Source organism: Myotis yumanensis, unplaced genomic scaffold, assembly GCF_028538775.1.
Source record: "Myotis yumanensis isolate MYYU_CA2020_CCGP unplaced genomic scaffold, mMyoYum1.0.hap1 SCAF_22, whole genome shotgun sequence".
In the NCBI taxonomy this organism is placed as follows: Eukaryota; Metazoa; Chordata; class Mammalia; order Chiroptera; family Vespertilionidae; genus Myotis; species Myotis yumanensis.
Window position 1 is genome coordinate 12097608 of NW_027223773.1, and position 27433 is coordinate 12125040.

The following is a 27433-nucleotide window of genomic DNA, read 5'->3' on the forward strand; positions in this document are numbered from 1 at the left end:
CGGCTGATGGAATTCCGCCTCTCCCGGCCCATTGGATAGGAATTGCCAGCATCCAGCCAAGAAACAAGGACGGGAACACATAGAGGAGATCCGAGTCCGGTCTGCTTGTGTACGAGCTGCCCTTGGACACAGGACAGGACTTTGTTTTACGTTTTTTTGTGTGTTTTTTTAAGTGGAATTCTTTACGTCGGGGCCCTTCTTCCCTGGGATTCAGCCTTGTCGATGCTGCTTCCTATTCATTATTAAACTCTATGTGATTTGGGGACACCTGAAAGGAGACCATGGCGTAGCATCTTTTACCCAATAAACACATGGCCGAGGAGTCACACGTAAATTCAGTTTTGGTAGATCAGATGGCCGATCTAATTCCATCAGGAATGCCGCCCTTTAGGGGAATCTGATGGGAACTTCTTTTGTGAAACCAAAAATCCTCTTAAAATATATAAATGGTATTTATTTTTTATTTTAACTTTTGGTAAATACAAATTTCATAGAAATGCACAGAACACTTTTCTGGACCTCTCGGCACACATTACTTTCTTTTTTTTTTTTAAATCCTCACCCAAGGATATTTTTCCATTGCTTTTTAGAGAGATTGAAAGGGAGAGGGAAAGACAGAAACATCAATGTGATGCGAGAGAAACACACCGATTGCCTCCTTCATGAGCCTCGACCAGGGGAGGACCCTGCAACAGAGGTTGTGCCCTTGACTGGAATCAAACCTGGGACCCTTCGGTCCGCAGTCCGAGGATCTATCCACTGAGCCAAACCGGCCAGGGCGAGACACATGTTTCTTTCTATTTGCTCTAGCACTCGGCTGTATCTTTATTCTACCCTGGCTAGTCTAGTCACTGATCTCATCACGGGCCTTCTTGAGATCTAAATCCTATCAGCACCTGTCTCACACCTGAGCAATACAGGCACTTGTATTTGTTGAATGAATGAGTGCCTGGAGGGTTCAACTCACATTGTTTAGTGTAGCAGTCGGCACACATATGCCTCTCCTTGCTACCAAGAGATGACGACAGAAAACATGAATCAACCTTTATTGTTATTACTATTATTGGTTTTTAGAGTAAGAGAAAGTGAGAGAGGGAGAGAGAGAAATTGATGTGAGAACAAAACATCAATTGTCCGCCTCCCAACTGGGGACTGAGCCTGCAAATAAAAATAAATAAATAAATAAATAAACAAACAAACACACAGTGCTCATGATGATAGAAGTTCAATAATCAGAAATAACAATGATCTTAATAATGATAATGATTTTTTAAAAAAAAAATTTTTTTTATTTCAGAGAGGGAGAGAGAGAGAGATAAATATCAATGATGAGAGAATCATTGATCGGCTGCCTCCTGCACGACCCCTACTGGGGATCCAGCCTGCAACCTGGGCATGTGCCCCCAACTGGAATCGAACCCGGACCCTTCAGTCCTCAGGCCGATGCTCTATCCACTGAGCAAGACCAGCTAGGGCGATAATAATGGTTTTGTACATAGATGCCCAATTCTCCTACCGTCCAGCTTCCAGAACAAGGGTAAGGCATCTCATCGGCATTTGCCCGGAGGGTGGGTGACTGTAGCCCTGGTGTGGTTTGGAGCAGTGGAAGACACTGTGAGACCGACAGGCTTGCAAGTGAGAAATTGCCTTCTCTCACAAAACCATCAGGACTTGGCCATCCATGAGTTACCTGGATTCTTCTTTGAAGCTATTAAACAGGTTACCTCCATCTATATATCCTCCTGGCAAAATGAGGCCCTTCCATTTCCTGTTGAAGCATAAAATAATTCCACCAGTTATTCTGTTTGAAATAACTCAAGCCTCCAGAATTTCCCTGCCTCCTGGTAACCTGGTCGGTGAGCTTATCACGTGGGTTCCCTGCACTTGGGAGAGGCACTTTGGGACGTGTTCTTCCCCGTCTCCCCAAGAGGCGCACGCACGCTCAGCAGACAGACGTTTCTAGGGGTAGATCAGCTCTTCCTAAGACAGACTTATTACAGAATAGAGGCCCAGTGCACAAATTTGTGCACGGATCGGGGACAATCGGGCTGGATGGCCGGGGGGAGGGGACGCGGGAGATTGGCCAGCTCTGTTCCCGGTCGAGGGGACAATTTGCATATTAGCATTTTATTATATAGTATTCTTCATTATAGGATCTTGAAGCCTAGGAGCATAAAAGGATTTTCAGATATTTTGCTCTTTCTCCAAATCCAATGAGGGTGAATCTTGGCTACTTAGAGAATCCGAAGTTGAACATTAAGATAAGCAATGCAGCTGAAGCAACATATTGCCTAGAAGCCCAGTGTCTTTATTATCTTTATATCGTACCACGTGAAGGAGGAAAATGCTTTCTTCGAGAAGGAAATGACCCCCATGGCCTGTAATGAATGGCACCGTCTCCACACACATCGCAGCGGCGTGCTCCTGAGGGAGGCTGGGATGGATTGACTGCTTTCTCGGAAAACCGGGCATGACCTGCTTTATATAACACTGTTTCAATTCCGCTGCGTAGAAGAAAAGAGTCATTTCCAATGTGAAATGACAGCGGCCCCTGATGTGCAGTTTCCTCCTTGAGTGACACGGACTTGTCCAGTATCCTCCTTTGTGATTGAAAAAGAGCAGCTAAATTGCTTTGATTTTTCACAACCCAGATCATCACCGTTGTTGCACTGAGTATGTGCACGGGACAAAATCCGTGTCCTGCTGGCATTCCCTCGGTCCACCTCTCAGTCTAACCATGGCTACAGCCACCAGCTTTGAGAAGAGGTAACCTGGCAACACCTCCTGTGGGAGGCAGCATCTCCCTCGATGTTTGATAACAGAATGACACACCTGCAGGAACCAGCCCAGCACTCACACTAGCATCACCTGGATGTGTAGGAGCGTTAATGCCACGGGGGCAGACCTGGACCAATGGGAGGTGAGAGCTGGAGAGTAAGTGCTCCTCCCTACCTCCCTCCAGTGCTCAGTCTACCAGCTCATTGGGTGGCTCTGGTGGGATTAAGCGCCCCCCGCCCCCCCATGGCCTATAAGGGGGATGACCTGAGAAGGCATCAGTACTAACTTTTCCTTCTTCCCTATTTTCCTCTCCCCAAACCCCTCACACTTCTCTTCTAGGAACATTTCTTATAATTAGAAAATTCTGGAAGACAGTTACGGCAACAATCGAGGCAAATATGTTAAGTAGCTTGTGATGGATTATCGAGAGAGACTTGGAGAAGTCCTCTAGTCCACTCCTTATAGCAGAGCTCAGTCATTGACCAAAGAGCCATTAAAAACTAAGAAACAAAAACAAACTCTTTGAAAGATGGAATTCTAAAATCTTCTTTAGTAATTCCATTAGATATTCAGATCTCCATTACATATACATTTTATTGAATAAGAGGCAGGAGACACAGGGGCCTGGATTTGGATGGAAGCCCTAGTGTCTGTAATTGCATGAGCTTAATGGATTTTGCTCTTTTCAGTAATGCTAGTTCGGTTTCAGAGAAGTTCGTGCCAATTTAGTTCTTACATTTTTATCTGCTTTGAGTGTATATGACAAGTAGATGGGATGAAGTATTCTCCTTGTTAGACATGCCATAAATTCATTATCAACTTTAATTTTTTAACTGACATTCTTTAAGCAAAAATAAAATTTTAAAAGGGAATGAAATATATCCTAAAACATTTTTGTAACTTGAAACAATTCAGGCAGTTCTTGGTAAAAACAAAAAAAAAAATAAAAAGAAAAAATCCTCTCTTCTCTCTCTGATTATTTTTAAGATTTTCTCTTTGACTTTGATGTTCTAAAGAGCAGAAATACAGCTCAGAGACCAGCTAGTCAGATCCTTCGCTCCATTTTACACATGATGAACCTGAGCAGCTGGAGTTGAAATCACTTCCCCGAAGCAAAAAGTGAAGTTTAGTTGCAGATTTCTAACTCTGCTCAGTGGCTTTCTATTGTGATTACATGTGACTCAGGCCACTGGCCAGTTGCCCACAGTGGCAGGCACGATGGACACAGCCATGGGACCGTCGCTGAAAAAACCGCATGAAAAACAAAGCTGTCAGAGATTCCCAGCCAAATGGTGGCAGCCCGAGGTGTGGTCCAGGAGGATTTGCTTAGAAATGTCCAAGAAAATAAGGCAGCCCAGCCGGTGTGGCTCAGTGGTTGAGCATTGACCTATGAACCAGGAGGTCACGGTTCGATTCCCAGTCAGGGCACATGTCTGGGTTGCGGGCTCGATCCAGTAGGGTCGTGCAGGAGGCAGACAATCAGTGATTCTCATCATTGATGTTTCTATCTCTCGCTCTCATCTGCCTTCCTTTCTGAAACCAATGAAAATATATTAAAAACAAACAAACAAAAAAAGAATATAAGGCAGCCTTCAGCTCCTCTTACCTGTGCTGCTCTTACAGGTCAATTAGAGTGGAAGCATTTGGGAAACGGTGTATAAATGGTTATCTGGCAAAGTGATCAAGTATTAGCCATCCAGATGATCTAAGAAATATACAACCGTCGTATAAAGTTCCAGAAACACTTTATTTAAAAATGGAGTTGTAAATGCATTAACAAAATAACATAAGTAATAAATGTAACAAAAATAAATAAGGAGAATAATGTATTCATAAAAAATAAAAATAACATAGTAAAAGGCCAAATGTTTATATTTAAACAAAACTGTGTAAACACTTAAACAATAATGTAAGTAGACAGATGCCGATATTTTCCTAAACAACTCCTTATCTGCTACTTCCAAGTGGATGGAATCGGTACCCAAACAATTGAAAAAAGAGGGAACAATGGTGATTATGGTTGAATTTTTCTTCAAATGGACTGACCCTGTTTTAATGTTTCATTTATTCCTTCAAAGCACTTGTATCTTTCCAATCATGTTCTTTAAAACCTTTTTTCAGTTTCCTTTATTAGCATGGGTAACTTCGCTTCATTAGGAGAACAGTTCATTTACCGTTTTAAGAAAAATTAAAGAAAAATATGAGATCCATTACACCGCAGATCTTTTTTGTACATCTCTACAAAAAAAAAAAAAAAATTTTCTTTTGCGTCTTTATTAAGTAGCCCAATGGTACAGGATTTTGTCAAATCCTGTAAACTTCTGAAGTGTACACAGTTTGTTTCTTAAAACAAATGTAGCACGGGATTATTGCTGAAATATTAAAGACCATTTCATACATTTGCAAAGGTTGCACTTTAATCTTTATAGACTGGTGGGGTCAAGGGGAAACTCCAAGTCTGCTAATAATACATGAATTAGATTCACCCAAATTATAGTGTTCTGGAAACATGAAGATAATTGCTTTCTTTTTCAACTTACCCAAACGTGACCTTACTGGAAAGAGAAAGGAAGAAGTTAATAGGAGATATTTTTCACAGGCTTCCTGGTTAGTAACACAGGCCCACGCCTTTGTCATGTCGCCTTGCAGGGTCCTTATAAATGAGTAAGACAGATGCACGGGGTTCACTATGGGGTCCTACAGGGAATCACACAAGCAATTCATTGCTTGGGGGTGAAACTATCAACTAATCTCATGGCTACTGGTTCTCCGGGTCTCCTAATGAAGAAAATTTTCACTGCATGATCGTTGTAAGGGGATTTTTTTTCCAACTGTCACATATAAACTTGGTAACACCGGACCAATATACATGTTCTTAGTTTTAAAAATATACTCCACCTAAACTATCTGTCTAGTTTAATCTTTCTAATTATCATTTGCCTTAAAATGAGAGACAAACTCTTACTTCCATTAAAAAAAAACAAAGAATATTGAAAAAAGTGCCAAATTCATCTCTTTGCAAGTGGAGTAAAATGCTGTGGGTTAGAACAAATACAGTCTCATCAGTCTCCTATGTACAAAAGGCGGTTAGAACTGACTGATATATAGATATGTCCACCTACCACTCCCAGCGAATCTTAGTGCAAACATAATAGTTCATCTCTGTAAGCCCCAAGGCAATTTATGTCGCTACGGAGTTACATAAATCACATACATGTTGGAAAATTTCAGAACACAAGAACGACTTGTGAAAGGTCAGTTGGACTGTGGACAGTTAGATGTCACTGTATCCAATGGTCATGAGTGCTAATATAAATCCTGTTATTAAGAAGCAAATATAAGTGTGTAACAAATCTGTACAGATGGAGAGAAAGTCCATTTTGGGGAGCAGCTTGGCACAGAGGACACGGGGGTCACAGCGTGGCTTAAAAAAAACAACTAACTAACAACAAAGATCTGTGAAGGGAGAGGATGCAATGATATAGTTCAGTTCGAAAATCATGAAACCACGAAAGGTGACATGGCCACGGTGTGCTTTTCCTACACGTGCACCGAGTGGCTCCCCGGGGGGTTTGAAAGGACGGATATGGTGCCACATTATAGGAGGAAATAAATAAATAAAATTAAAAAGCCAGAGATAGCCAGATTGTACTTGACCAAGCTGTCTTGTTTTGTGCAAGTCAACGCTATGCTGCTTCCAATGTTCCTAGTCTTTCCCCAGGTGCCTGCTTCCCAGAGAGTCACTCCGGCACCGGCACCTCCTCCTCTTCCCCGTCGGGGTTGAACCTGTTGAAGTGTATGCTGAAGTCAGCTTCTGACTCCGTGTTCTCAAACTCAGCTGAACTTGAGATGGCGGCAGGATGAAGAACCCTCGCGTCGGCCGGGCAAAGGGACGGGGTCTGCCCCGGGCTGCTGTGGTTGTTGACGGGGCTGGACTTCTGTTTGGGGGGAGACGGCAAGAGGGCATTGGGAAAGCCCATGTTGTTCAGAGCCTCCAGGGTTCCATCCGGGTCAATCATAGCATTGATCGCTGCAGGGAAAAAGGAATAGGGGAACAGACAACTGTCGATGCAGTACAGTTCAGATGTGAGCATTGCTTATGACTAGGATAATGTTTTGACTATTGATGACTTTATTTGATGCTTAATTTTGGCGACTCCTTTCTATACTGTTTTGAAAACCCCACTCTTCATCATTCTGGGCCTGATCTAGACGATCCAGGCCTGACCGCTTTCCTGGCGCCTGGAGAAGCTCACTTATGGGCATTTCAGAGCCTGATGGAAGATGGGGATTTGGACATGTGGAATTCAGAAGAGATCTTCTTAAAATTTGCTTTCATTATTTTAAGAGCATAAGTGAAAATATTGGTTATAATTTTAATGAACACTCCTAGCCGTATTAATCACTCAAGTAACTGGGGATCAGTTGCTACTGTTGGAGTTTGGGGAAACTGACATACATGAGGCACTCTGATGCTCCCATAGCATGTTGTCATCCTGCTGGTGAGAGTGCCAGGACATCAGCCATGCGCAAATGTGGATGTGTCACAGAGCCATCAGGATCCCCTCGTTGCCTAGATACTAACATCTCTTAGCAGCCCCAGCAGGCCAAACAGATCTTGCACCTCCATAGGAGGGCCAGTTAAAACCAGTTTTCAATCCAAAAGATCTTTGAGTGGATGAGGAAAAATCGTAGTCAGTGATTTTCAACTTGGCACTGGATACAGTAGAGTTGGGAGAAGGAAGTGCCATAGACTTAAGAATCACTTAAGAGACCCTTGCCAAAGTACACCCCCATTCTACCAGCGAACACTCATGACGTGAGCAACCACTTTTACTCATGGGGGGGATGTCCACACCCTCAGGTGTGTTGAGGCAAAATAAAGTGTAAGAATCACTTAGGTAGGACTAACATATCATGTCTATGATACTTCAAGCAATAAGAATTGAGTAGAATCAGCAGTTCACTCGGAAATCGGCCTGTTGTACCCTTGGGACTTCTGGGTCAAGACCTACGCAGGCATTAATGCATGATTAAGATCTGACACACACCAATGCACGTCCCTGTCAGAGTTCTCAAGGCAAACTGAGCCTCTCTGCTCTCTCTCTTCCGGCCCCTGTGGCCAACACGATGCATCCATTTCTTGTTGCTCATCACACAATTATCATTTGTGTTACTAGTTCATTTGGGTTATACCACAAATACAACTTAAGAATTGTCAAACCAAATAAATAACTCTGTTAATAAGCATTTTAAGCTGCATATACATATTTTAATATATTATTTGATATATTTTCACATATTAGTATTATATATAATAGGTAATAGATAAAATATTGTAACCTCATTTATAACATTTAGCAATATGCTCAAGATTTAACTTCATGTCTTTTTAATGATTTATAATGAGCTTTGAACTTTCTTTTTATAAGTAATTTGGATTATGTTCAAATCTATATTTTTATCCATGTCATTACATTTACTCAAATAATGTTCTAATAATAAGAATATTCTAAGAAATACCACTTAACATGCACTGTCTTAAACTGTTAGCTCTTTCTACTTCATTCAGTAGTAAATTTACCTTGAAGCTGTTTTTCAACTCTTTTCAGCTCCTGTAAGATGGAAGAAATCTCCTGTAGGAAAAAAAAAAACCAACAAAAAATGACCTTACTTTATGGAAAACATTTTTATTTGATAGGCCATTTCTCTCAGACTCATCTTATTTGGAATACTTAACCTTATCCGCATGCACTACATTTGTAGCAACATGATATAAAATAAGTAGGCTATCCAGTAAACACGATTCACACTTTAAAATCTTTAAATTAATTTTAAAATAAAATTACTTCTTTCAATGAAATGATAGAAAATGAGAAGTTCAAAATTAAGAAAATATTTTGAAGAATTGGTATTGATCAGCCTCGCACACCTTTAGGAAAGAGCGTAAGGATTTGATTTTCTTGGAAAAATGTCTAAGCTTCCAACCTCAGTGTTAGGATGACTCGCTGATCGAGAAAAATCTATACAAATTCTTGAGGAGGAGATAAGCAATTTTTAAAATTTTTTAATTTTTCTTTATTGATTAAGGTATTACATGTGTCCTTATCCTCTCCATCCCCCCCCCCCCACTCCCGTTCATGCCCTCACCCCCCTATTGTCTGTGTCCATTGGTTAGGCCTATATGCTTGCATATAAGTCCTTTGGTTGATCTCTCCCTCTTACCCCACCCTCCTCTATCTTCCCTCTGAGGTTTGAGCATCTGATCACTGCTTCTCTGTCTCTGGATCTGTTTTTGTTCATCAGTTTATGTTGTTCATTATATTCCACAAATGAGTGAGAGCATGTGATATTTATCTTTCTCTGACTGGCTTATTTCATTTAGCATAATGCTCTCCAGTTCCATCCATGCTGTTGCAAATGGTAAGAATTCCTTCTTTTTTACAGCAGCGTAGTATTTCATTGTGTAGATGTACCACAGTTTTCTAATCCACTCATCTGCTGATGGGCACTTAGGCTGATTCCAAATCTTAGCTATGGTAAATTGTGCTGCTATGAACATAGGGGTGCATATATCCTTTATGATTGGTGTTTCTAGTTTCTTGGGATATATTCCTACAAGTGGGATCACTGGGTCAAATGGGAGTTCCTTTTTCAGTTTTTTTCCTCAAAAAACTGAAAATGGAGATAAGCAATTTATTAAGCAAATGGAAGTGAGCCATGTCAACTTATTTCCAAAACTGCCTTCTTATGACATATGATTATTACATGAACACGAACGCATAACAGTAAGAAACACACAAGCTCCTCCTCCACACCCTCTATCCTTGTTCATCTGCCCCATGTTAGCCTTGAGTTTGACATACTTGCTCTACAACTTCAAAGTAATCAACATCTTAAACTCCTGTGGGAGTTGGTTTAAGGCATAAAATTTCTAAAACATGTGCATTTACATCTTCCTTTAAAAATGTATATTAACAAACAGCTCAAAAATAAGCATATCATTCCCCTAAAATAAAACGCTGCTATTAACATGTTTTAATAGTTCAGAAAAGTTAGTACCATGCTTGAGGTTTTCACAATGGGAACTTCACTTTCAGCTCTTAGCTTGCTTTCTATTTCATCCCAATTCCGATCTTTATCTTTAAATAATATTCTATAAATAAAAAAAACAGAAGCATTTTAATTTTCATATTTAGAAGCCTATCATATTTTAACAATAATACAAAAACAAAATCTTTTTTCAAGCCTTCACAAGGATAAAGAACTGCCTAAATATTACATAACTGTGAATTAAATCCTAAGCCAATATTGTTAATGAACTCATTTATGTGAGAGATCTGTATTAAGAAAGTAACTGAGTGGTTCTGAATATACACATAAACTCTTGTATTTACCTCACTCTTTATTGAAAACCAAATATAAAACAAATGTAGATGACATAACACCCCAAATTGTATCTGATATTTGTAATTAACCATCAGTTATAATGAAAACACAACTTTGTTCAGATAGAACGTACGTGGTATAAGCATAAGATGAAATTAAGATAAAAATAAGTTGAAGTAGGTATGAATAATTGTGTCTCTTAAGACCTCTTTCTATAGGAAAAGGAATCCTATTGATTGAGTAAAGCATGAACATTATTTTAAAGACTAAAAATTGAAGTGCTTCCTGTGTTTTTCTTTACAAATCTTCCTTTTGATAACACAATCGCCAATAAAGATAATTATTTTTAGAAACTAAACTCAAATATGTTAATTTATAAAGTACCACAACATTTTGATTTGCCACTCAGATGTGGAATGGTATCCTTTTCCCCCCAGGACTTTGGATCTGAGACATGATTCAGCAGGTTTGGAGAGATGCAATTACTAGGCATCCTCCTGGTTCTTTGTAAATTTCTTCACTGAGCCTGGAAATCTAATTTAACTGCTTTATATAAGCATCCACACTGTACAAGTAAGTAAATTACTTATTTGTATTTCTTAAAGATCAATAGCGAGGTTCAACTTATTTGAAAACAAGAAATTCATCAATATCAAATCTACATTTACACATAACCATGATTCAAAAGGCAATAATGGTTCTAGAATCTGATACAGGAACATTCTGATCGACTGCTGAATTTTCTAAACCCCCAAAATAAACCTCCTTGCCAGACATCTAAGAGCTGTTATCCTAATGACCAGGCTATTATTGCACAGATAAATGGTGCTGTGCATTGTAAAAGAGTCTTAACAGCGTTAGGACCGGTGGGAAGGAAGAAAACAAGGACTATTTCATGGACCAACTTGGAACTATAATGGACTTGTATTATATAGGAAGTCTGCTTAGCCCCTTAGTGCTGGAAATTCAGTGAATTTTGCCAGTACCTAAAGGCTTTTTACATACATTTTCTGAGTCTTTTAAAAGTACACATACCCTTTACTGATGAGGAAGATAAAACTAGAGGAAAGTTTGAGGTCTTATAATAGAAGTCTCAAAAGTCTATTACTTTAAAACACCATTATAATGTGGAAAATTGCTTCTGGTAACTAATAAGATTAAACCGAGTGGGTATAACTATTTGCTTTTAATGATAAGGGACATTTATTTCTTTTTTTGTCCCCCTCACACTGCCCATCTCGCTCGCGGCTATTACTTCTATCTAAAAAGCAAGGGACATGGGGGAGGCAGAGGAAGAGTCATTGCCACTGGCTTCACCAGTTCCTAGGAGCGGTGCTAGCAGACTTGAAAAATGTGAAGCAGGCCGGCCAGCATGGCTCAGTGGTTGAGCATCGACCTATGAACCAGGTCACGGTTCAATTCCCAGTCAGGGCACATGCCCGGGTTGCAGGCTCGACCTCCTGTAGGGGGTGTGCAGGAGGCAGCTGATCCATGATTTTCTTTCATTACTGATGTTTCTCTCTCTCCCTCTTCCTCAATGAAATCATTAAAAATATGTTTTTAAAAACCGTGGAACAGGCAACTGTTACTAACAAAAGCAGGAGGTAAAGCCACACCGCAGTACCTGATCTTCCCGGCTGTTTTGTCTATGGACTGTCGGATCTTCCTGGAGAACTGGAAGACGGACGAGAGCAGCAAGTTATCTCCCATGACCTGAGCAGTCAGAGAGAACGCAGACGTTAGCACATCCCCGCGGCCCTGACTCCGCAGCAAGCACGCTGTCCCAGCTCCCTGTGTTCAGGGCATTTAGTATGCATGCCAATTATAATCAAAGACCAAGGAAGATGTAATTAGCGTAATGCATAACCACATCGAGGGAGAAATATTCGCAAAGGAGTTCCTTTTTATTCACTGACTTGTAAAGTTGCCCTATTGTTTTTGGTCATATCCCTTTATCCCACCATCCATTACTAGCATGATCCTGTCTCTCACGCCTCCAATGAAATGACCATAAAAGAGAAAGCATCAAGAATTGAGAATTCTAAATTTACTAGCTCTTCTTTCATCAGATCATATGAATATAGAGATGACGAAGATTGTAATTCCTGCTCTCCAGGGCAGAGTCTAGTGGGACAGACACATTTTTAAAATTTGCTCAAAATGTAAGTTTTTATAATGGGGGTTGGTACCTCCCCAGTTGAAATTCATGGGCAAAACCAGAGGTCAGGCCCACTTGGCATGGCTCAGTGGTAGAGCATTGACTTATAAACCAGGAGGTCATGGTTTGATTCCCGGTCAGGACACATGCCCGAGTTGTGGGCTCGATCCCCAGTGTGAGGCCTGCAGGAGGCAGCCGATCAATGAATCTCATCATTCATGTTTCTCTCTCTCTCTCCCTCTCCCTTCCTCTCTGAAATCAATAAAAGTATATTAAAGAAACAAAACAAAACAAAAAAAACAGAGGTCAACAAACTTCTGCAAAGGGTCAGGGAGTGAAGATTGGGGCAAGGCTCTCTGTCACTTCTGAGCTCTCGCTGCAGCGTGAACGCAGCTGTAGATACTACACAGGCCCGTGGGCGTGGCTGCGCAGGAATAACACTTGCCAGCAACAGGCGACAGAGGCACAGCTAGCAGAATGCTAGGAGGACTACACTGGGGGCTCAGTGGTGGGTTCCGAAACCAGTTCCTTGACCTGAGAACTGCACCTGGACTCTAAGAAAACCCAGAAAGTAATAAACATATGGCTTTGGATGTTAAGAAGCTTTAGAGATCTATATACAGTAATATATAGGGAATACAGCTGACTATTCTACAAGAATGTAAGTAAGTGCTAAAACTAAATGTTGCGATTCCGTGCTGTAGGAATTCTAAGAAGGATTTCTGTGAATAAGGCATCAGGAAAAGTAGATCCGGAGAATGACAAGGACTTGAATTTAGGGGGATAAAGGGTTAATTAGAATATGAAAAGCAACAGTGGGCAATGAAAGGCTACAGAGCACAGTGGCATTTTGTGAGCCTTGAGGAATCCAATCCAAAGAGTGGAAGACACATTCATTAGGGATGAAGTGAGAAAGGGCTGGGTAGTCTAAGGAAACATTAAAACAGAAAAGGATATCTCTTTTTTCTACCCCATAAAGTGCAGCTCATTGTCACAGTATATTGAAGATTTTCTGATATTAAGCTGGAGATAACTATCAACCTAGATGCTTCCATTCTCTTTAAAAATATAACTTCTTTCACACAGTTTAATTACATTTAGACGAACTTATCTTCCTGGACCTCAGGCAGAATGACTGTAGATAAGATCAGAGAACAGGTCCTTTTCCTGAACCAAGAACAATAAATAACTATGAGGCCAGGCCAGGACCACCTAGCATCCTGCAACCGTGCCTAAGGAGCCGGCCACATGCTTTTCTACCAGAGGGAGATTTAAAAAATATATTTTTAAATTGATTTCAGAGAAGAAGGGAGAGGGAGAGAGAGAGACATCAATGATAAGAGAATCATGGATAGGCTGCCTCCCGCACGCCCCACACTGGGGATCGAGCCCACAACCTGGCTATGTGCCCTGACCTGGAATCAAACTGTGACCTCCTGGTTCACAGGTCAATGTTTAACCACTGAGCCACACCAGCCGGGCCATAAGAGGTAGCTTTTCGCTATTCCGTGCTATTGCAAACATACATATTCACATATACTAACTTTTAGCTCCTATTCCTTAAATCCAGGGATCCAGAGATGCCAGCCTAAGATCAAACCCTTCTTGTCAACGGCCTCTTTCTGTATCAGTGATGGCAAACCTTCTGAGCTCGGCGTGTCAGCATTTTGAAAAACCCTAACTTAACTCTGGTGCCGTGTCACATATAGACATTTTTTGATATTTGCAACCATAGTAAAACAAAGACTTATATTTTTGATATTTATTTTATATATTTAAATGCCATTTAACAAAGAAAAATCAACCAAAAAAAATGAGTTCGCGTGTCACCTCTGACACGCGTGTCATAGGTTCGCCATCACTGGTCTATATTCTCCTTCTACCCACCCCCTAGCTGGGAGCTGGACCACCCTGCGTATCACCCTGAGTTAGCTCTTGGGTGTTTTCCCTTCACTGAAATACTGTTCATGTTTTGTTTTGTTTTGAAATAGATTTTTCTATTGGATTGTCTTGTCTTTTTAACTGATTGGTAAGATTCTTCATATATTATAGATACTAATCCTTTGCCGGTTGCCTGTTTAATATACTCAAGTTTATCAATGTTTTAAAGTCAAAACTTTTTGTGTCTTTTAAAAAATCATTCCCTACTGCAATGTTGAAAGATGTTTAATATATTTTTACTAAAAGCTTTACTTTCACCCTGTAAAACTTAACTCATTTGGAGTTATTTGTGTATGAGGTGATGTCAAGATGGAATTTCATTCTACCCCTAAAGACAAGCATTTTTGCCTGGCTGGGGTGGCTCAGTGGTCACAGTTCGATTCCCAGTCAGGGCACATGCCCATTTGCAGGCTTGATCCTCAGTGGGAGGCGTGCAGGAGGCAGCTGATCAGTGATTCTCTCTCATCATTGATGTCTCTATCTCTCCCTCTCTAAAATCAATAAAAGTATGTTTAAAAAGACAAGCACTTTTCCCAGCCTAGTTATTGAACAGTTCCTCCTCTCCCACAGACGGACATCCCTCTCTGCCGCTAGTTGACGCCGATGGTTTACGTACCTCATCTCTGCTCCAGGTCCTCCGCCTCGTGATTGTTAAGTGATCAGGAGGCTCTGGCGGTTGAGGCCTTGAATCGTTAGCCCGACAGTTGTTCCCTTCCGGTGTTTTAGAATTAACCAATGGCGGGATCTTTCGGAAGTTGAGGCTTTCATCAAAAACTCGATCAACCAACTAATAAAACAAGAGCAAACCCTTATGAGAATAATTTGTAAAAGCACAGATATTGGCATTATCATTTTTTATGATTAGACAGAAGTTACTTCATTCTCAGGTAGTAAGAGAAGCATGATATCTTCAATAAACCAATTACTCTTTCTTTTCATAAGCACGCCAAAGGTGTCTTTTATAAAATAGATGTTCATCTACATAGATTCTATTTTCAAAATCCAAAATACAGAGCTATTATCAATTTGATTCTTCCATGGACAAGATTTCCCCCAAATGGAAAACGGATGGTAAATTGGAAAAGCTGAGCCATGTAGATGGACAAGGAGCTCATATTACTCACATTGCCTTACCAGCGTAAAATAATGGTTCTGTTTCTTTTAGTTTCCTATCTTGGTTTTTTTCTTTTTTTTCTCCCCAAATCCAGGTGCTAAATTTCTTCATAGATACATAAATTGCAAATTCCAATTAAATTTACAAAAGGAAAAAATTTTAAATCTACAAAATAAGTATTTTGGTCTTAACCAAAGAAATTTTTAACAATGCGACAGAAATTACGTATTCGAACAAAAAGGATATACTGCCACCTACAGTTCAAACTACACACGTATAATACAAAGTAAGTCAGGTTTACTGAAGAAGGAATATATTCTAGTACAATATTCAGAAATAAAAAAGAAAAATGAAAGTCTATTCAGTGAAATGTATAAATAATTTTACTGGGTCTGAGTGAATCATCATGTTAGATAAAATTTAGTTAGACAGCTGAGAAAATATTATCTTTATCATTTTAAATGTACCGAAAAAATTGTGTATGTCTTGCCACCAAGAAGATTCTGTTTTTCACCAAAAAAGGATAATTTTATATACATATACAGTTGATCAACATGGTAACAAAACTACACAGACTGATGAAGCACCATTTACCAAATTAGGCAACACATAAAGGGAAAAAAACACCAAAAAGTGACCATTAAAAAGTTAGACTATAAAAGGAATGTGACAAGAAGCAACCAAAGACAGTATTATTAGCATCGATAACCAGAATTAAACTTCTCAAAAAGGGTAGCCATTTTTGGTTAATATTGGGAACACTATTTTATAAATTAAGGATGTGGAATCATCAATATTGGAGGCTGGCAAATGTTTTTCTGTGAAGGACCAGAGAATAAATATTTTAGTTGGAGGCCACCCAGTCTCCGTCCGACTACTGGATTCTGATATCGTTAAACAATGAGTGTGGCTTTGTCCTAATAAAACTTTAATCATTCTTTCAAGTGCCAGTCTTTTGTTTGTGTTTCTGCACCAAATCAAGAGAGCCAACATGACCAGAGTACCATCAATTTTACATTGTGTTAATGGTACCTTCTGGAGCAATGTTAAGTAAATGCTGCCCCCTAGAGGTGGAGAGCAGGAAGGACAATAGCCTGTTAATTTACATTCCACAGAGTTTAGGAGAAAGTTTCAAGAATGAAAATGTATATATGTATGTGTGTGTGTGTATGAACATATATATGTATACACATACATATACACACATGTAAATTTTCAAAGGATCTTGTGTATATATGTTTGTGAGTAGAAGTGAAACTAGAATTTTTCTTTCCTTGCCATTAGAGCCATCTCCTAATTAATTAGCTAGGAAAATACCTTTTTAATTGAAGTATTTTCATAGCCAAATTTTACAGAAACTTTATCAAATTCTGGCTTGCTTTTCACATACCATTTATATTCGTATTTTAAGTGAAACTGTGCACCAATAATTAGCAAAGTACTTATTGTAAATAATATCACAACTTCATGTCAATATTAGTAGGAGACAAGGGTTAGTCTTTCCGAGTGTTGTTACAAACACATAACAGCAATCTGTTAGAGCAAAGATGGAAAATGCAGAGCTTCGTGCAGACAGGGAGGGCGGACGTAAGTAAAATAAACCGCAAAAAGCTAAAAGCAAAAGAAATAAAGAAAAGAAAGAACCTTATGCATTTCTCCATGAGGCTCCCCTACCTCTTCTCTAGTGTCTATGGCAGAGCCAGGGGTGGTGGCGGCAGTGCTTACTGTGGTACTAGGGGCAGTGCCCGAGGACGTCACCGAGTCGATCTCGCCGGCGACGTCGTTGATTTCCCGAGCAATGAGAGCAAGGTCTTGGCTGATCCTGGAATAATTTAAAAGAGAAGTTTAATCGCTTTTCAGTAACAGCTCTAGAAACATCATTTATGATGGAACCAGTTATGTAAGTTGTACATCTAAACATGTGTACCCCAAACTCAAGGTTCTCTGGAAGTGTTAACTATTTTGATGTTTGGAATCTTAAACTTTAATTTTTAAAAAATGAATATTTAAGCCCTGGCCAGTGTGGCTCAGTGGTTGAGCATCGACCTATGAACCAGGAGATCACAGATGGATTCCCGGTCAGGGCACGTGCCTGGGTTGTGGGCTCGATCCCCAGTGTGGGGCGTGCAGGAGGCAGCTGATCCATGATTCTCTCTCATCGTTGATGTTCCTATCTCTCTTTCCAGCTCCCTTCCTCTCTGAAATCAATAAAAATATATTTAAAAAATAAATATTAAAAGAATTAAAGGAATAAAACTAAATTCCATATAATCTTAAGTTGTTATTTTGAAAAATATACATTAAACACCCTGAAGTAGTGATATGTTTTTTAAAACACACTTGGATGAGAAAAAGCATTACAACTTTATTTTCACTAACTTCTCACAGAAGCTTAGCATTTTTAGTTATAAATACAAGCAGCAAACAGCAGTAGTATTAGCAATACTGGTGATTTCTGACACCAACAGAAATCACATTATAGTTGCTACAGGTAACTCAAAACATTCAGTCATCACTACTTCAAAGTTACTGCAGTCATTAAACTCACAGCAATGATGTTCACTTCGGTATTTTAACAAAGAACCATATGTTACTACTAGAGGCCCGGTGCACGAATTTGTGCACTGGTGGGGAACCTCAGCCTGGCCTGCACCTTCTTGCAATCCGGGGCCCCTTGTATGTTACTATGCCGTTTCAGTGGTATTTTGATAACTACACAGTATTTCAATATAATTGCGTTTCTCTGCAATTCCATGTTTATGATTTAGAAAGACTGTCCTGAGAAGAGCTCCGTAGCTTCTGCAGATGGCCAAAGGGGTCCATGGTACAAGAAGAACTGCAGGGAGCACTTTACGCTCCTGTGTACATCACTTCATAGTACACACATGTCATCCGAGGGCCACAACGTTCTTGTGAGGTAGGTCTTATCTAACTGATTATGGATAAGGACACATTCTGAGAGAAGCTGAGTGGCTCACTCATGACCACACAGCACAAAGGCAGCTATGGCAGGACCACACCTCAGGTCCTCTGATGATCACTGATAACAGTTATTTAGTTCTTTATGAACATGAGCTCATTTCTGTAAAGAACTAAGTAACTGTTACCAGTGCTCAACCACTGAGCCATGCCAGGCAGGCTACTGCTATGTTTTTAAGAGGGAGAAACTCACAAAATCTACCACTGATACTAATGTTTTCCTCCAAGAGATTTCAGTTCAATGAAACTTCAAAGTTTCCAACTTCAAACATCGGCTGCACATGAACTCAATTTTGGCTGCTCCCTCAGGAAAGGTTTTGAAAAGACAGAACATTCTAAAAGTACATGTTTAAGCTCCCTGCGACTTTAAAATCCAAAGGACAATGTAGCCTTTGTTTTTAGCTTATGCAAAAATGTTACCTTGAAAGACTTACAAGGAATGGAGTATTTGCATAAAATTTTAACTATAAATTTAAAAAGAGAAGCTAGGTTGAGGCTTATGGCCCAACAGAAGCAATCTGTGGTCAATTCCTATTTTATCTACCAGAGTGAATATTTCCTGGTCCCTCATTATGTGCGCCACACTGTGCGTGGCCCTAAGAGCTATAGTGGTGAAGAAGTGGTTAGGGTCCCCCTAATAAGTTTAGAATAATGTAATGAAATAAAATATGATATTAAAATATATAATAATCACAACCATTATATTATAATATAACTAGAGGCTCAGTGCATGAAATTCGTGCACTGGGGGGCGGGGGGAGGTGTGTCCCTCAGCCTGGCCTGTGCCCTCTTGCAGTCCAGGAACCCTTGGGGGATGTCTGACTGATGGCTTAGGCCCGCTCCCCATGGGCCTAAGCTGGCAGTCGGACATTCTTAGCATTGCCGCAGAGGCAGGAGAGGCTACCGCCACCACCACTGCGCTCTTCAGCCGTGAGCCCAGCTTCTGGCTGAGCGGTGCTCCCCTGTGGGAGCACACTGACCACCAGGGGAAAGCTCCTGCATTGAGTGTCTGCTCCTTAGTGGTCAGTGCGCATCATAGCGACCGGTCGTTCCACTGTTCGATTGATTTGCATATTAGCCTTTTATTATACAGGATGACCATCATTTCAAAGCTTTATATTCATCAACTCATTTAATTCTCACAACCACCTGTAAAAGAAGTATTATCATCTTGTTTTACAGATGAGGAAAATGAGCCTTAGGCAAAGTTATGTGACCAGTTTTGGGTTAAGGTCACAAATAGTAAGTGGTCTAACTAGATCTTTTTATGTCATGCTACATCTGACATTACCATTCCACATATAATTTTAAAAAACTTGTTAAATATTGATGTAATTCTTTTGAGAAAAGGTTTAAAGTGTTCCCCAGATGATTTATTCAGTTCCTGCAATTTCCTGAAATAAAAGAACAAGGACAAGAAACAGGATAACCAGGCTTAATGAGATAAAAAATAATCATACAAAAATCAATTTGTTTTTAAGGTTTTTTAAGCAGACATTTGTACAATGAAATTTCTGACATTTGTAGAAAGCAGTATGAATTAATTAGAAACAACACAGACCACAGCAATGTCAACATGTTATGCATGTCGTACTAAAATGAACAACTTAATGAATATACAATAAGCACCAAACAAGCCCTCTTTTAATTTGCAAGTATGCTGTGTATATGTCAGCTCTTTCTTTGCATGGCAATTCCTATCTTAAAGTTGACTTAATAATACAGATCATTAAATTTAAATCCACACTGCTTAAAAATCTCAACATCTACTAATAACAGTATTAGTAAAAGGCAAATTATAAAAAAACATGAATATCTTCAAGTAGAAATAACAAATTTATAATGCAATATAGGTTATGAATCTATGCATATGGTTGTTAAATCTAAACTTACAAATTATGTGATGCTTCTAGATTATGCTAATAGAACATTTTACACCTCTTGTATCTGCTTTTTTTCTAAATCCAATCTTATAATGCCTGCTCTTTTAAAAATTAGTATATTTTTATTGATTTCAGAGAGGAAGGGAGAGGGAGAAAGAGATAGAAACATCAATGATAAGAGAGAATCATCGATCGTCTGCCTCCTGCACACCCCTTACTGGAGATCGAGCCCAAAACCCCGGGCATGTGCCCTGAACGCATGGAACCATGACCTCCTGGCTCGTAGGTTGATGCTCAACCACAGAGCCACGCCGGCTGGGCCACCTTCACTCTTATACTTGAGCAAAACTTCATACTTTTTCAACCTCTCACATCACTCTGCCTTCTATGAGTTGCACACACCTTTGCTTCCTTCCTTTAACTGTGAACTCTCTGAGGACATCCACGTCTCAGTCACCTTCACAGCCCACTCAGCTAAGCACTGCTTCACTCACAGGAGCTGGTGAAGATTTCTTTGTTGAGTGGATGGGGGCTGTGTGTAGGTACAGGCATACCTCGCTTAACTGTGCTTTGATTGACAAAGTGTCCTATAGGAACACTGAACATCAACATTAACTTTCTACTTTCTTTCCTTCCCTTCTTTCTATCCTTCCTCCTCCCCTTTTTAATTCCTTAAAACAAACAAACAATCAAATAAACAAACAAAATACCTTCTCTAGCTCTAAGAAATATGGTAGAAAAATATACTTTGAAAAGCTAAAATTTCAAAGGCACATTTTATTAGTATAGTGCTACTGACCAACTCCAGGGAAAAGGCATAAGATCATTGAGGGTTACATGGCCTGGCCTGGAGTCCTGCTCTCGATAATAACACACACGGACAGTAGTAATAAAATGCACATTATAACGCAGTGGAACCAAGTGAAACTTCACACACAGTTCCCATCCCCTTTCCCTCTGCGTTCTTTTTGTTTGGGGGCAAGGGTGTGGGTTTGGCCAAGAAGGCGTTTAGTGGTTCTAGTTTGGGGCGGAGAGCTTGAGAAGGGAGGCTCCCGAGAGGACGCAGACATGCACTCTGGTACCTCAGGCAGCACTTGGACTCGTGGGTGGGACATCTCCACCGGAAGGGACAAATGATGAGACAAGAGCAAGGCCTGCTGCTGCCAGCTGTGGCACAGACTCCCTCACTACAGGAATTCTGTGGGCCTGTAAGAATCCATGCCTTCCTCTAACTAGAACGGGCTTACCACGCTTCAATCGTTATTCTCATGACAACGCTACTTATATGGTAACATAAAAATGTTTCAGCCGCACAATGGGATTAAGAGCATGTTCTCTAGGAATTAAAAGCAATTACAATAATTAAAAACAAAAAACTCTAAACATCACATTAAGATAATAAGCAGAAAAAACACAATTTGCAGAAGTTAATAGAGGGAAGAAACAAAAGATAAAGACCATAGTGTTATACGTTTATTTTTTTTAAAGCGCCTATGGACTAATATGTAATTCTTTAATAATGTTGCCAAGTGTAAAACTTGATAATTTTTGCATGGATATGATGAAAGCATTTAGATAACATATGGTATCCAGCAATAAAATTCCCCTGATATCTTAAGAACTTTAAAAGTTATCTTTTAATCACTATAGCATCTGTTTGATTATAGCCTCTCTCAATGTTCAACCACAAGTTATCAATTAAAAATCACATCTGAATTTTACTTATTATGTAACCTAACGGTTACAACAAATTTATTTAACAGAAAATAAACATATTTTGATTTAATTAAAGGGCTGGACTATACTTAATTAACGCATAAATGTGATACAATGTACCTACTCTAATTCTTCACAGAGAACATTAACCACATACCTCTAACAAGTACATTATTACCTCTTAAAAGAAAAATAATAAAAAATTTAGCTGTACAATTCTTCTAATTATGTAGAGCTGATACTACCTCTCAAAAATTATATTGACTCATCAGCACCTCTATTATAAATAAAAAGTAATCAAAAGATATTCATTCCACAATATGCTAGTAACACTGGCATTGAAAATACGAAAGGAAAAAAAAATGTAGAGTAATACTTCCAACAAAGCCAAGTTCACAGTTACCTGTGGATCTCACCTCTTGGGCTGTTAGTACAGATCAAGTGGAAGCTGAACTTGGTTACCAAGGTTAAATGCTGGCACCCAATGTCCACCCTGAAAGAGAACCCACAGGCACCAACCTGGCGATCTCCTCTCGGTGAGCAGTCCAGTCTCGGATGTAGTCTTCCTGCTCTTTGATCCGGTGCTTGAACGAAGAACTCGTAGGCATGGCGGACCCCGAGCTCTGCAATCGTGTGGTTTTCAGGGCTGGAGAAGTACGTAGACGGGTATGTTTAGGGGAGTTACGGTTTGATCCAAATTCATCTTCTGAGGTGGAAGCATAATCAGTGGGAAAGCGCCTCCATCTTGAATTTACTAAATTAGTTTAATTATTAAAAAAAGAATTATTATGTCATCTCTTAAAGGAGATCAAGTAAAAATCACGATTTCAAAAACACTACGAGAGCACACACATCATGATTTTCAATAACTGACATACACATACCTCACAAAAAACCATAAGTCTACTACTCCTTCAAGATAAAACATTACAGTTTGGTAAATTAAAAACAATGAACAATTAAAAATAACCGAAAGACTGTATTTTCCATAATATGGTGAATAAACATTCAGATGAAAAAGTCACTGATGGTAAACAACTAAGCAAGCTCTATTCATACATGTGTAACATAGGTAGTTTTTAATATTTCTCATTCGAGTGAAGATATGGGTTTTTAAAAAATGACAGCAACAATAACAACAGAAATAAATTTAGGGAAAAGATTTCTTCATGCCACATGGACTTTCAACATGGAGATGACAGAAACCCTCTTTTCCCAACATACAAACATGCATAATTCCTGCGTGGAAATTATGTCTTTATGGCAGAAAAAAAACATTACCTCTGTCACTCAACATCCTGTTACGCTATGATTGGAAAAAATCTGTTTACATGTAAAAACACGACAAAGCATCTTTAGTACAATGCCACTGCTTTGACACGGAGAGCAGCTGGTGAAATAGACAATGGCATAGAAGCTATGAGGAACAAAACTGCAGGCTACTCTCACAACCATTGACATTTAGCACAGGAGATCACATTGAAAAACCGGTAGACAAATCAATGCAGACACTTCACCACCAAGACTGTTACAAGAATCCAACATAATTTGTGAAGCATAAATAGAGGTTAAAAAACAGAGAGATGCCTGGCCAGCGTGGCTCAGTGGTTGAGCATCAACCTATGAACCGGGAGGTCACGGTTCGATTCCCGGTCAGGGCACATGCCTGGGTTGCGGGCTCTGTCCCTCCCTCTCCCTCTCCCTTCCTCTTTAAAATTAATACAATACACTCCATGAGGGCCTGTGTAATCCATCAGTGAATAGCAGGGTGTCTAATTACCAATGTTTCATATGTTTGAATAAATAAATTAATTCCTGGATATGACCATCTGCTTTTTTCGAATTAGGAAAAACCTAATAAAAAGCATGAGATGGTTTTTTGGGTTAAAAATAACAAAACCTTAGCCCCTCTATAAGTTCCAACTGCTAAAAATATTAGTAACATCTCTCTCTCTCTCTCTCTCTCTCTCTCTCTCTCTTTAAAAACAGAATCTGTCCCGGCTGGTATGGCTCAATGATTGAGTGTCAACCTATGAACCAGGAGGCCACAGTTATCGATTCCAGGTCAGGGCACATGCCCGGGTTGCGGGCTTAATCCCCAGTAGGTGGCGTGCAGGGGGCAGCTGAACAGTGATTCTCTCTCATCACTGATGTCTCTATCTCTCTCTTCTTCTCTGAAATCAATAAAAAACAAATAAAACACAACAAAAAAGCAGAAACTGACCCTGGGCTGTGTAGGTTGGTGAAGTCTAGAATTCCTTCATCTTATTCCTCTCAAATTTATATCTTTCCTGCCTTTTCCTCCCCATCTACATTTTTGCATGGGGCCCTGTAGGCTGAGTTGGCGTGGAGATAAACTGGGTATCTGAGCCGGCTCTCAGATAAAAGAGAGACATCTGCAATCAGGAATATGCCATAAATCAGGGACTACCCATTTGTCCTGACTGACATCCTATGTGAAGTTCCTGGAGCTCAGAACTAGAGTCATGGGTGTAAGAGAACGAAAATACGCAGAAACTTCATGGCTGTCTACAGAAGTGCATGCAAACCCACATGCAGAACTCTGGGAAATTAATTAGTGTTTTGAAGGGTGGATTAAATATAATTTCTGATTTTAACATCATAACTTATCATTAACATAAATAATACTTTTATTATGGTGGAAATTTACTCATTTTGGGACATTTGAAAACTCCCTAATGGAACTGACCCTGAGAACTAAAAACAATTTTTGGAAAACTTTAGGAACAAGAGCAAAGAGGTTATAGGAAAAAATTAGAAATACAGAAAACCAATTAAAACATGGCTAAAAATATCAGTAATATGGCAAAACAAATTCATACTTTTCATTGAAGGCATTTCATTCAATGCTAAATGTTTATTTTGGTACCTTAGCATATTGTTTATAAAAGGAAATTGTTAAATAAGGAAAAGATCATTTGTTAGATTAAACTTCCTGATTTGGAAACTATGGTAACCATACCCATTATTGAAAGTTGTTTGGAGAGAGCAATGCCAACAACAAAGACTTTGTTTTCATAAACTGCAGGAGATATGAAACCACAAGCAGGTATGATGGGACCAAGGTGGGCAATTTAGAAAGAATGGCCACAATAGCTGATATGGTTCATGAGTGGCAGAGTGCAGAAAAGCAGAATGAGAAACGGAGACCACGTGCTACTAATGTGTATTACATACCATGTGACAGTATATAAGCAGAGCCACACTAGAATGAACTTTTAATAATCTGAGTCTCAAGATCAGAAAAATGTGGAGAAATTTTGGAGAAAAAAAAATAAACACTTCATTTTCATAAGAAATTCATAAACTTTCCACATATTTTTTTTAGGTCTCTTTAAGAAGCCAGTAAAATGGTGATAGCTTCTAATAACATCTTTAAAAGGAAAAACAACCAAAAGAATAAAACATACTGTAAAAACAGGAAGGTAGCATATCTAGGTTTGTTCTAAAACTGAGGGTAAAATGAAAGAGAAAGTAAGTAGGGTATAACAGAGAAATGAAAATGATTGCTCTTCCAATACTTAAGGGTTAGTTTTCCAGTGGAAAACACGCCATACACAGTGCACTAGGCAGCAAAGCTCAGGTACCTCTGGACCCCTCAGCTTGTCTAGTAACAGCACAGACTGAAGTTAAAACAGAGCGAAACGATTACTGGGGAGAAGGGGCTGGGAAAGGGACTTTAATACCAGGACCTTTGACCTGCTATTTCTAAAGAACTTCTTTTAATACCTTTTGCCTTGCTTCCTAATGATAGCAGCTATACATTTACCTGAAGAAAATCTCTATAATCTGCTAGTTCTCGCAAAAGAAACTTGAAGTTAGTGTTTTTAACTTTCCCCATTGCCTACTTATTTCACAGAATCGTAGAATAGAATGGCCTTACGTTAGATAGCCTAAAATAGAGAAGAGACGACCCAGAGAGGCCCTGCCTTGTTTAACGCAAAGCCCAGTCTACTGACTCCGAGTTCAAAACTCATCCCTTACTATTCTGATTGTGTGACAAGTAAATGTTAGAAAATCTCTATTTTAAAAAATATTTCTAGTTAGATTAATTTTTTTTTAAAAAGGCACCCTCAATTTCTCATAGAACAATAGACTTTTAGATTTCTACCTGTGTTGAAGAAAAATGTTACTTCAGCCTCTTGAATTTTATTCTGCTTAGGTAAAATCATTTATAGAATTAAGTTTAATTTGATATCATTAGGCTTATTTGATATCTTGGCATTACTAAGGCATTTCAGATAAATCATTTGATGGAAAGTATGTATGGAGGTATTGGAAAGGCCAATCTCTGAGAGGTTTCTTGGTTGGTGTTGAATAGCACATATAATAAAATGAGAGAAAGTTCTAAGATGGGCTTAATTAGTTCCATAGCTAACCTGAAAATTACCTCAGCTACATTAATTATAAGCTTATTTTTAGTTATACAATTATGCAATACTCCCTTCTTGTGGAAGTAATAAACTACAGTCACTATAAAAACATACCATGATCTAGAAAATTAAAAAATGGAAAAATTATTAGGCTCATTTATGTACGAATGGTCTGATTTCTTTTACTGTTACCAAAACGTTGTTGCCTTTTAAATACATCCACATTTATAGATGTAACAAAAGCATTTCAGACAAGCACCACATCTTCATGCTTCATATAATAATACTTTTGTGGGAAATTAAACCACAAACATGTTTCATATGTGCTTTTACGAGCATGTAGCAATAAGATCATGAGGAAAAGATCCCTGACAAATGGCTTAAGCCATGAATACCCAACATTTAATCCCCCCATCTATAAATTTTGACTAGAATAAAAAAGGGAAAGCAGTCTAAAAAAATTCTAAGGATATTAACGTGTTGTTTTTATTTTTTAGAATGTGTACTGAACACATAATGAAAATCAACTGCTTTATTTTGATAATTCAGGGTACTTAGTTTAAAACATATTTTTAATATAGATCTGGACATTTCTATATAATGATATTAAAGGTTAACTGAAGGAATATTTTTGAGAAAAAACTAGTTAAACTAGTTAAATATTACATCAGAATTAAAGAAGTATTAAAAAACCTTCACTCATAATTTTGCTAAATAAGAGATTTTCATTCTTCTGTTTTTATCATATATATTTCTTTGAAAACCTTTTTTAGGCATAGCCTAAAATATGAAATATGAATTATTACAGGATTATTTTTACATATGCCAATTTGGGCTCTATCATAGGCTCTAGGATCAGATAGTTCAAAGATTTTTAAAGTTTATAGTATGCATAGCAACACTAATCACATATTCCTTTAAATCATATTTCAGAAGCTAAGAATTTTATTTTCTTTTTCCACCAAAGATATTATGACTATCTTAGGTACAAATATCATAATATCAAAGACAATTCAATTAGCAACATTATAAAAGTCTGTCTGTCTGTTTTTTAACTACCCACCCCATGTAGCTACTTTAA

General features: G+C 38.9%; 1 protein-coding gene across 13 annotated transcripts in view; it reads right to left on the minus strand.

Annotated features, from left to right (window-relative positions):
• Window positions 1-4506: 4506 nt before the first annotated feature.
• Window positions 4507-27433, minus strand: part of CEP170 (centrosomal protein 170) — a 99502-nt gene continuing 76575 nt past the window's right edge. For 5 of the 13 annotated variants that reach the window (XM_070401436.1, XM_070401438.1, XM_070401442.1 and 2 more), the window contains 7 exons: window positions 22478-22712; window positions 17025-17202; window positions 14883-15053; window positions 11792-11880; window positions 9841-9934; window positions 8363-8414; window positions 4507-6808 (listed from right to left, as the gene is read on the minus strand). In XM_070401436.1, the coding sequence (XP_070257537.1) occupies window positions 6519-6808; window positions 8363-8414; window positions 9841-9934; window positions 11792-11880; window positions 14883-15053; window positions 17025-17202; window positions 22478-22712 (1109 nt within the window). In that variant the 3' untranslated portion in view covers window positions 4507-6518. Of the gene's footprint in view, window positions 6809-8362; window positions 8415-9840; window positions 9935-11791; window positions 11881-14882; window positions 15054-15390; window positions 15486-17024; window positions 17203-22477; window positions 22713-27433 lie in introns of those variants that run through there. The other 8 variants (XM_070401441.1, XM_070401444.1, XM_070401439.1 and 5 more) reach the window with 6 other exon arrangements.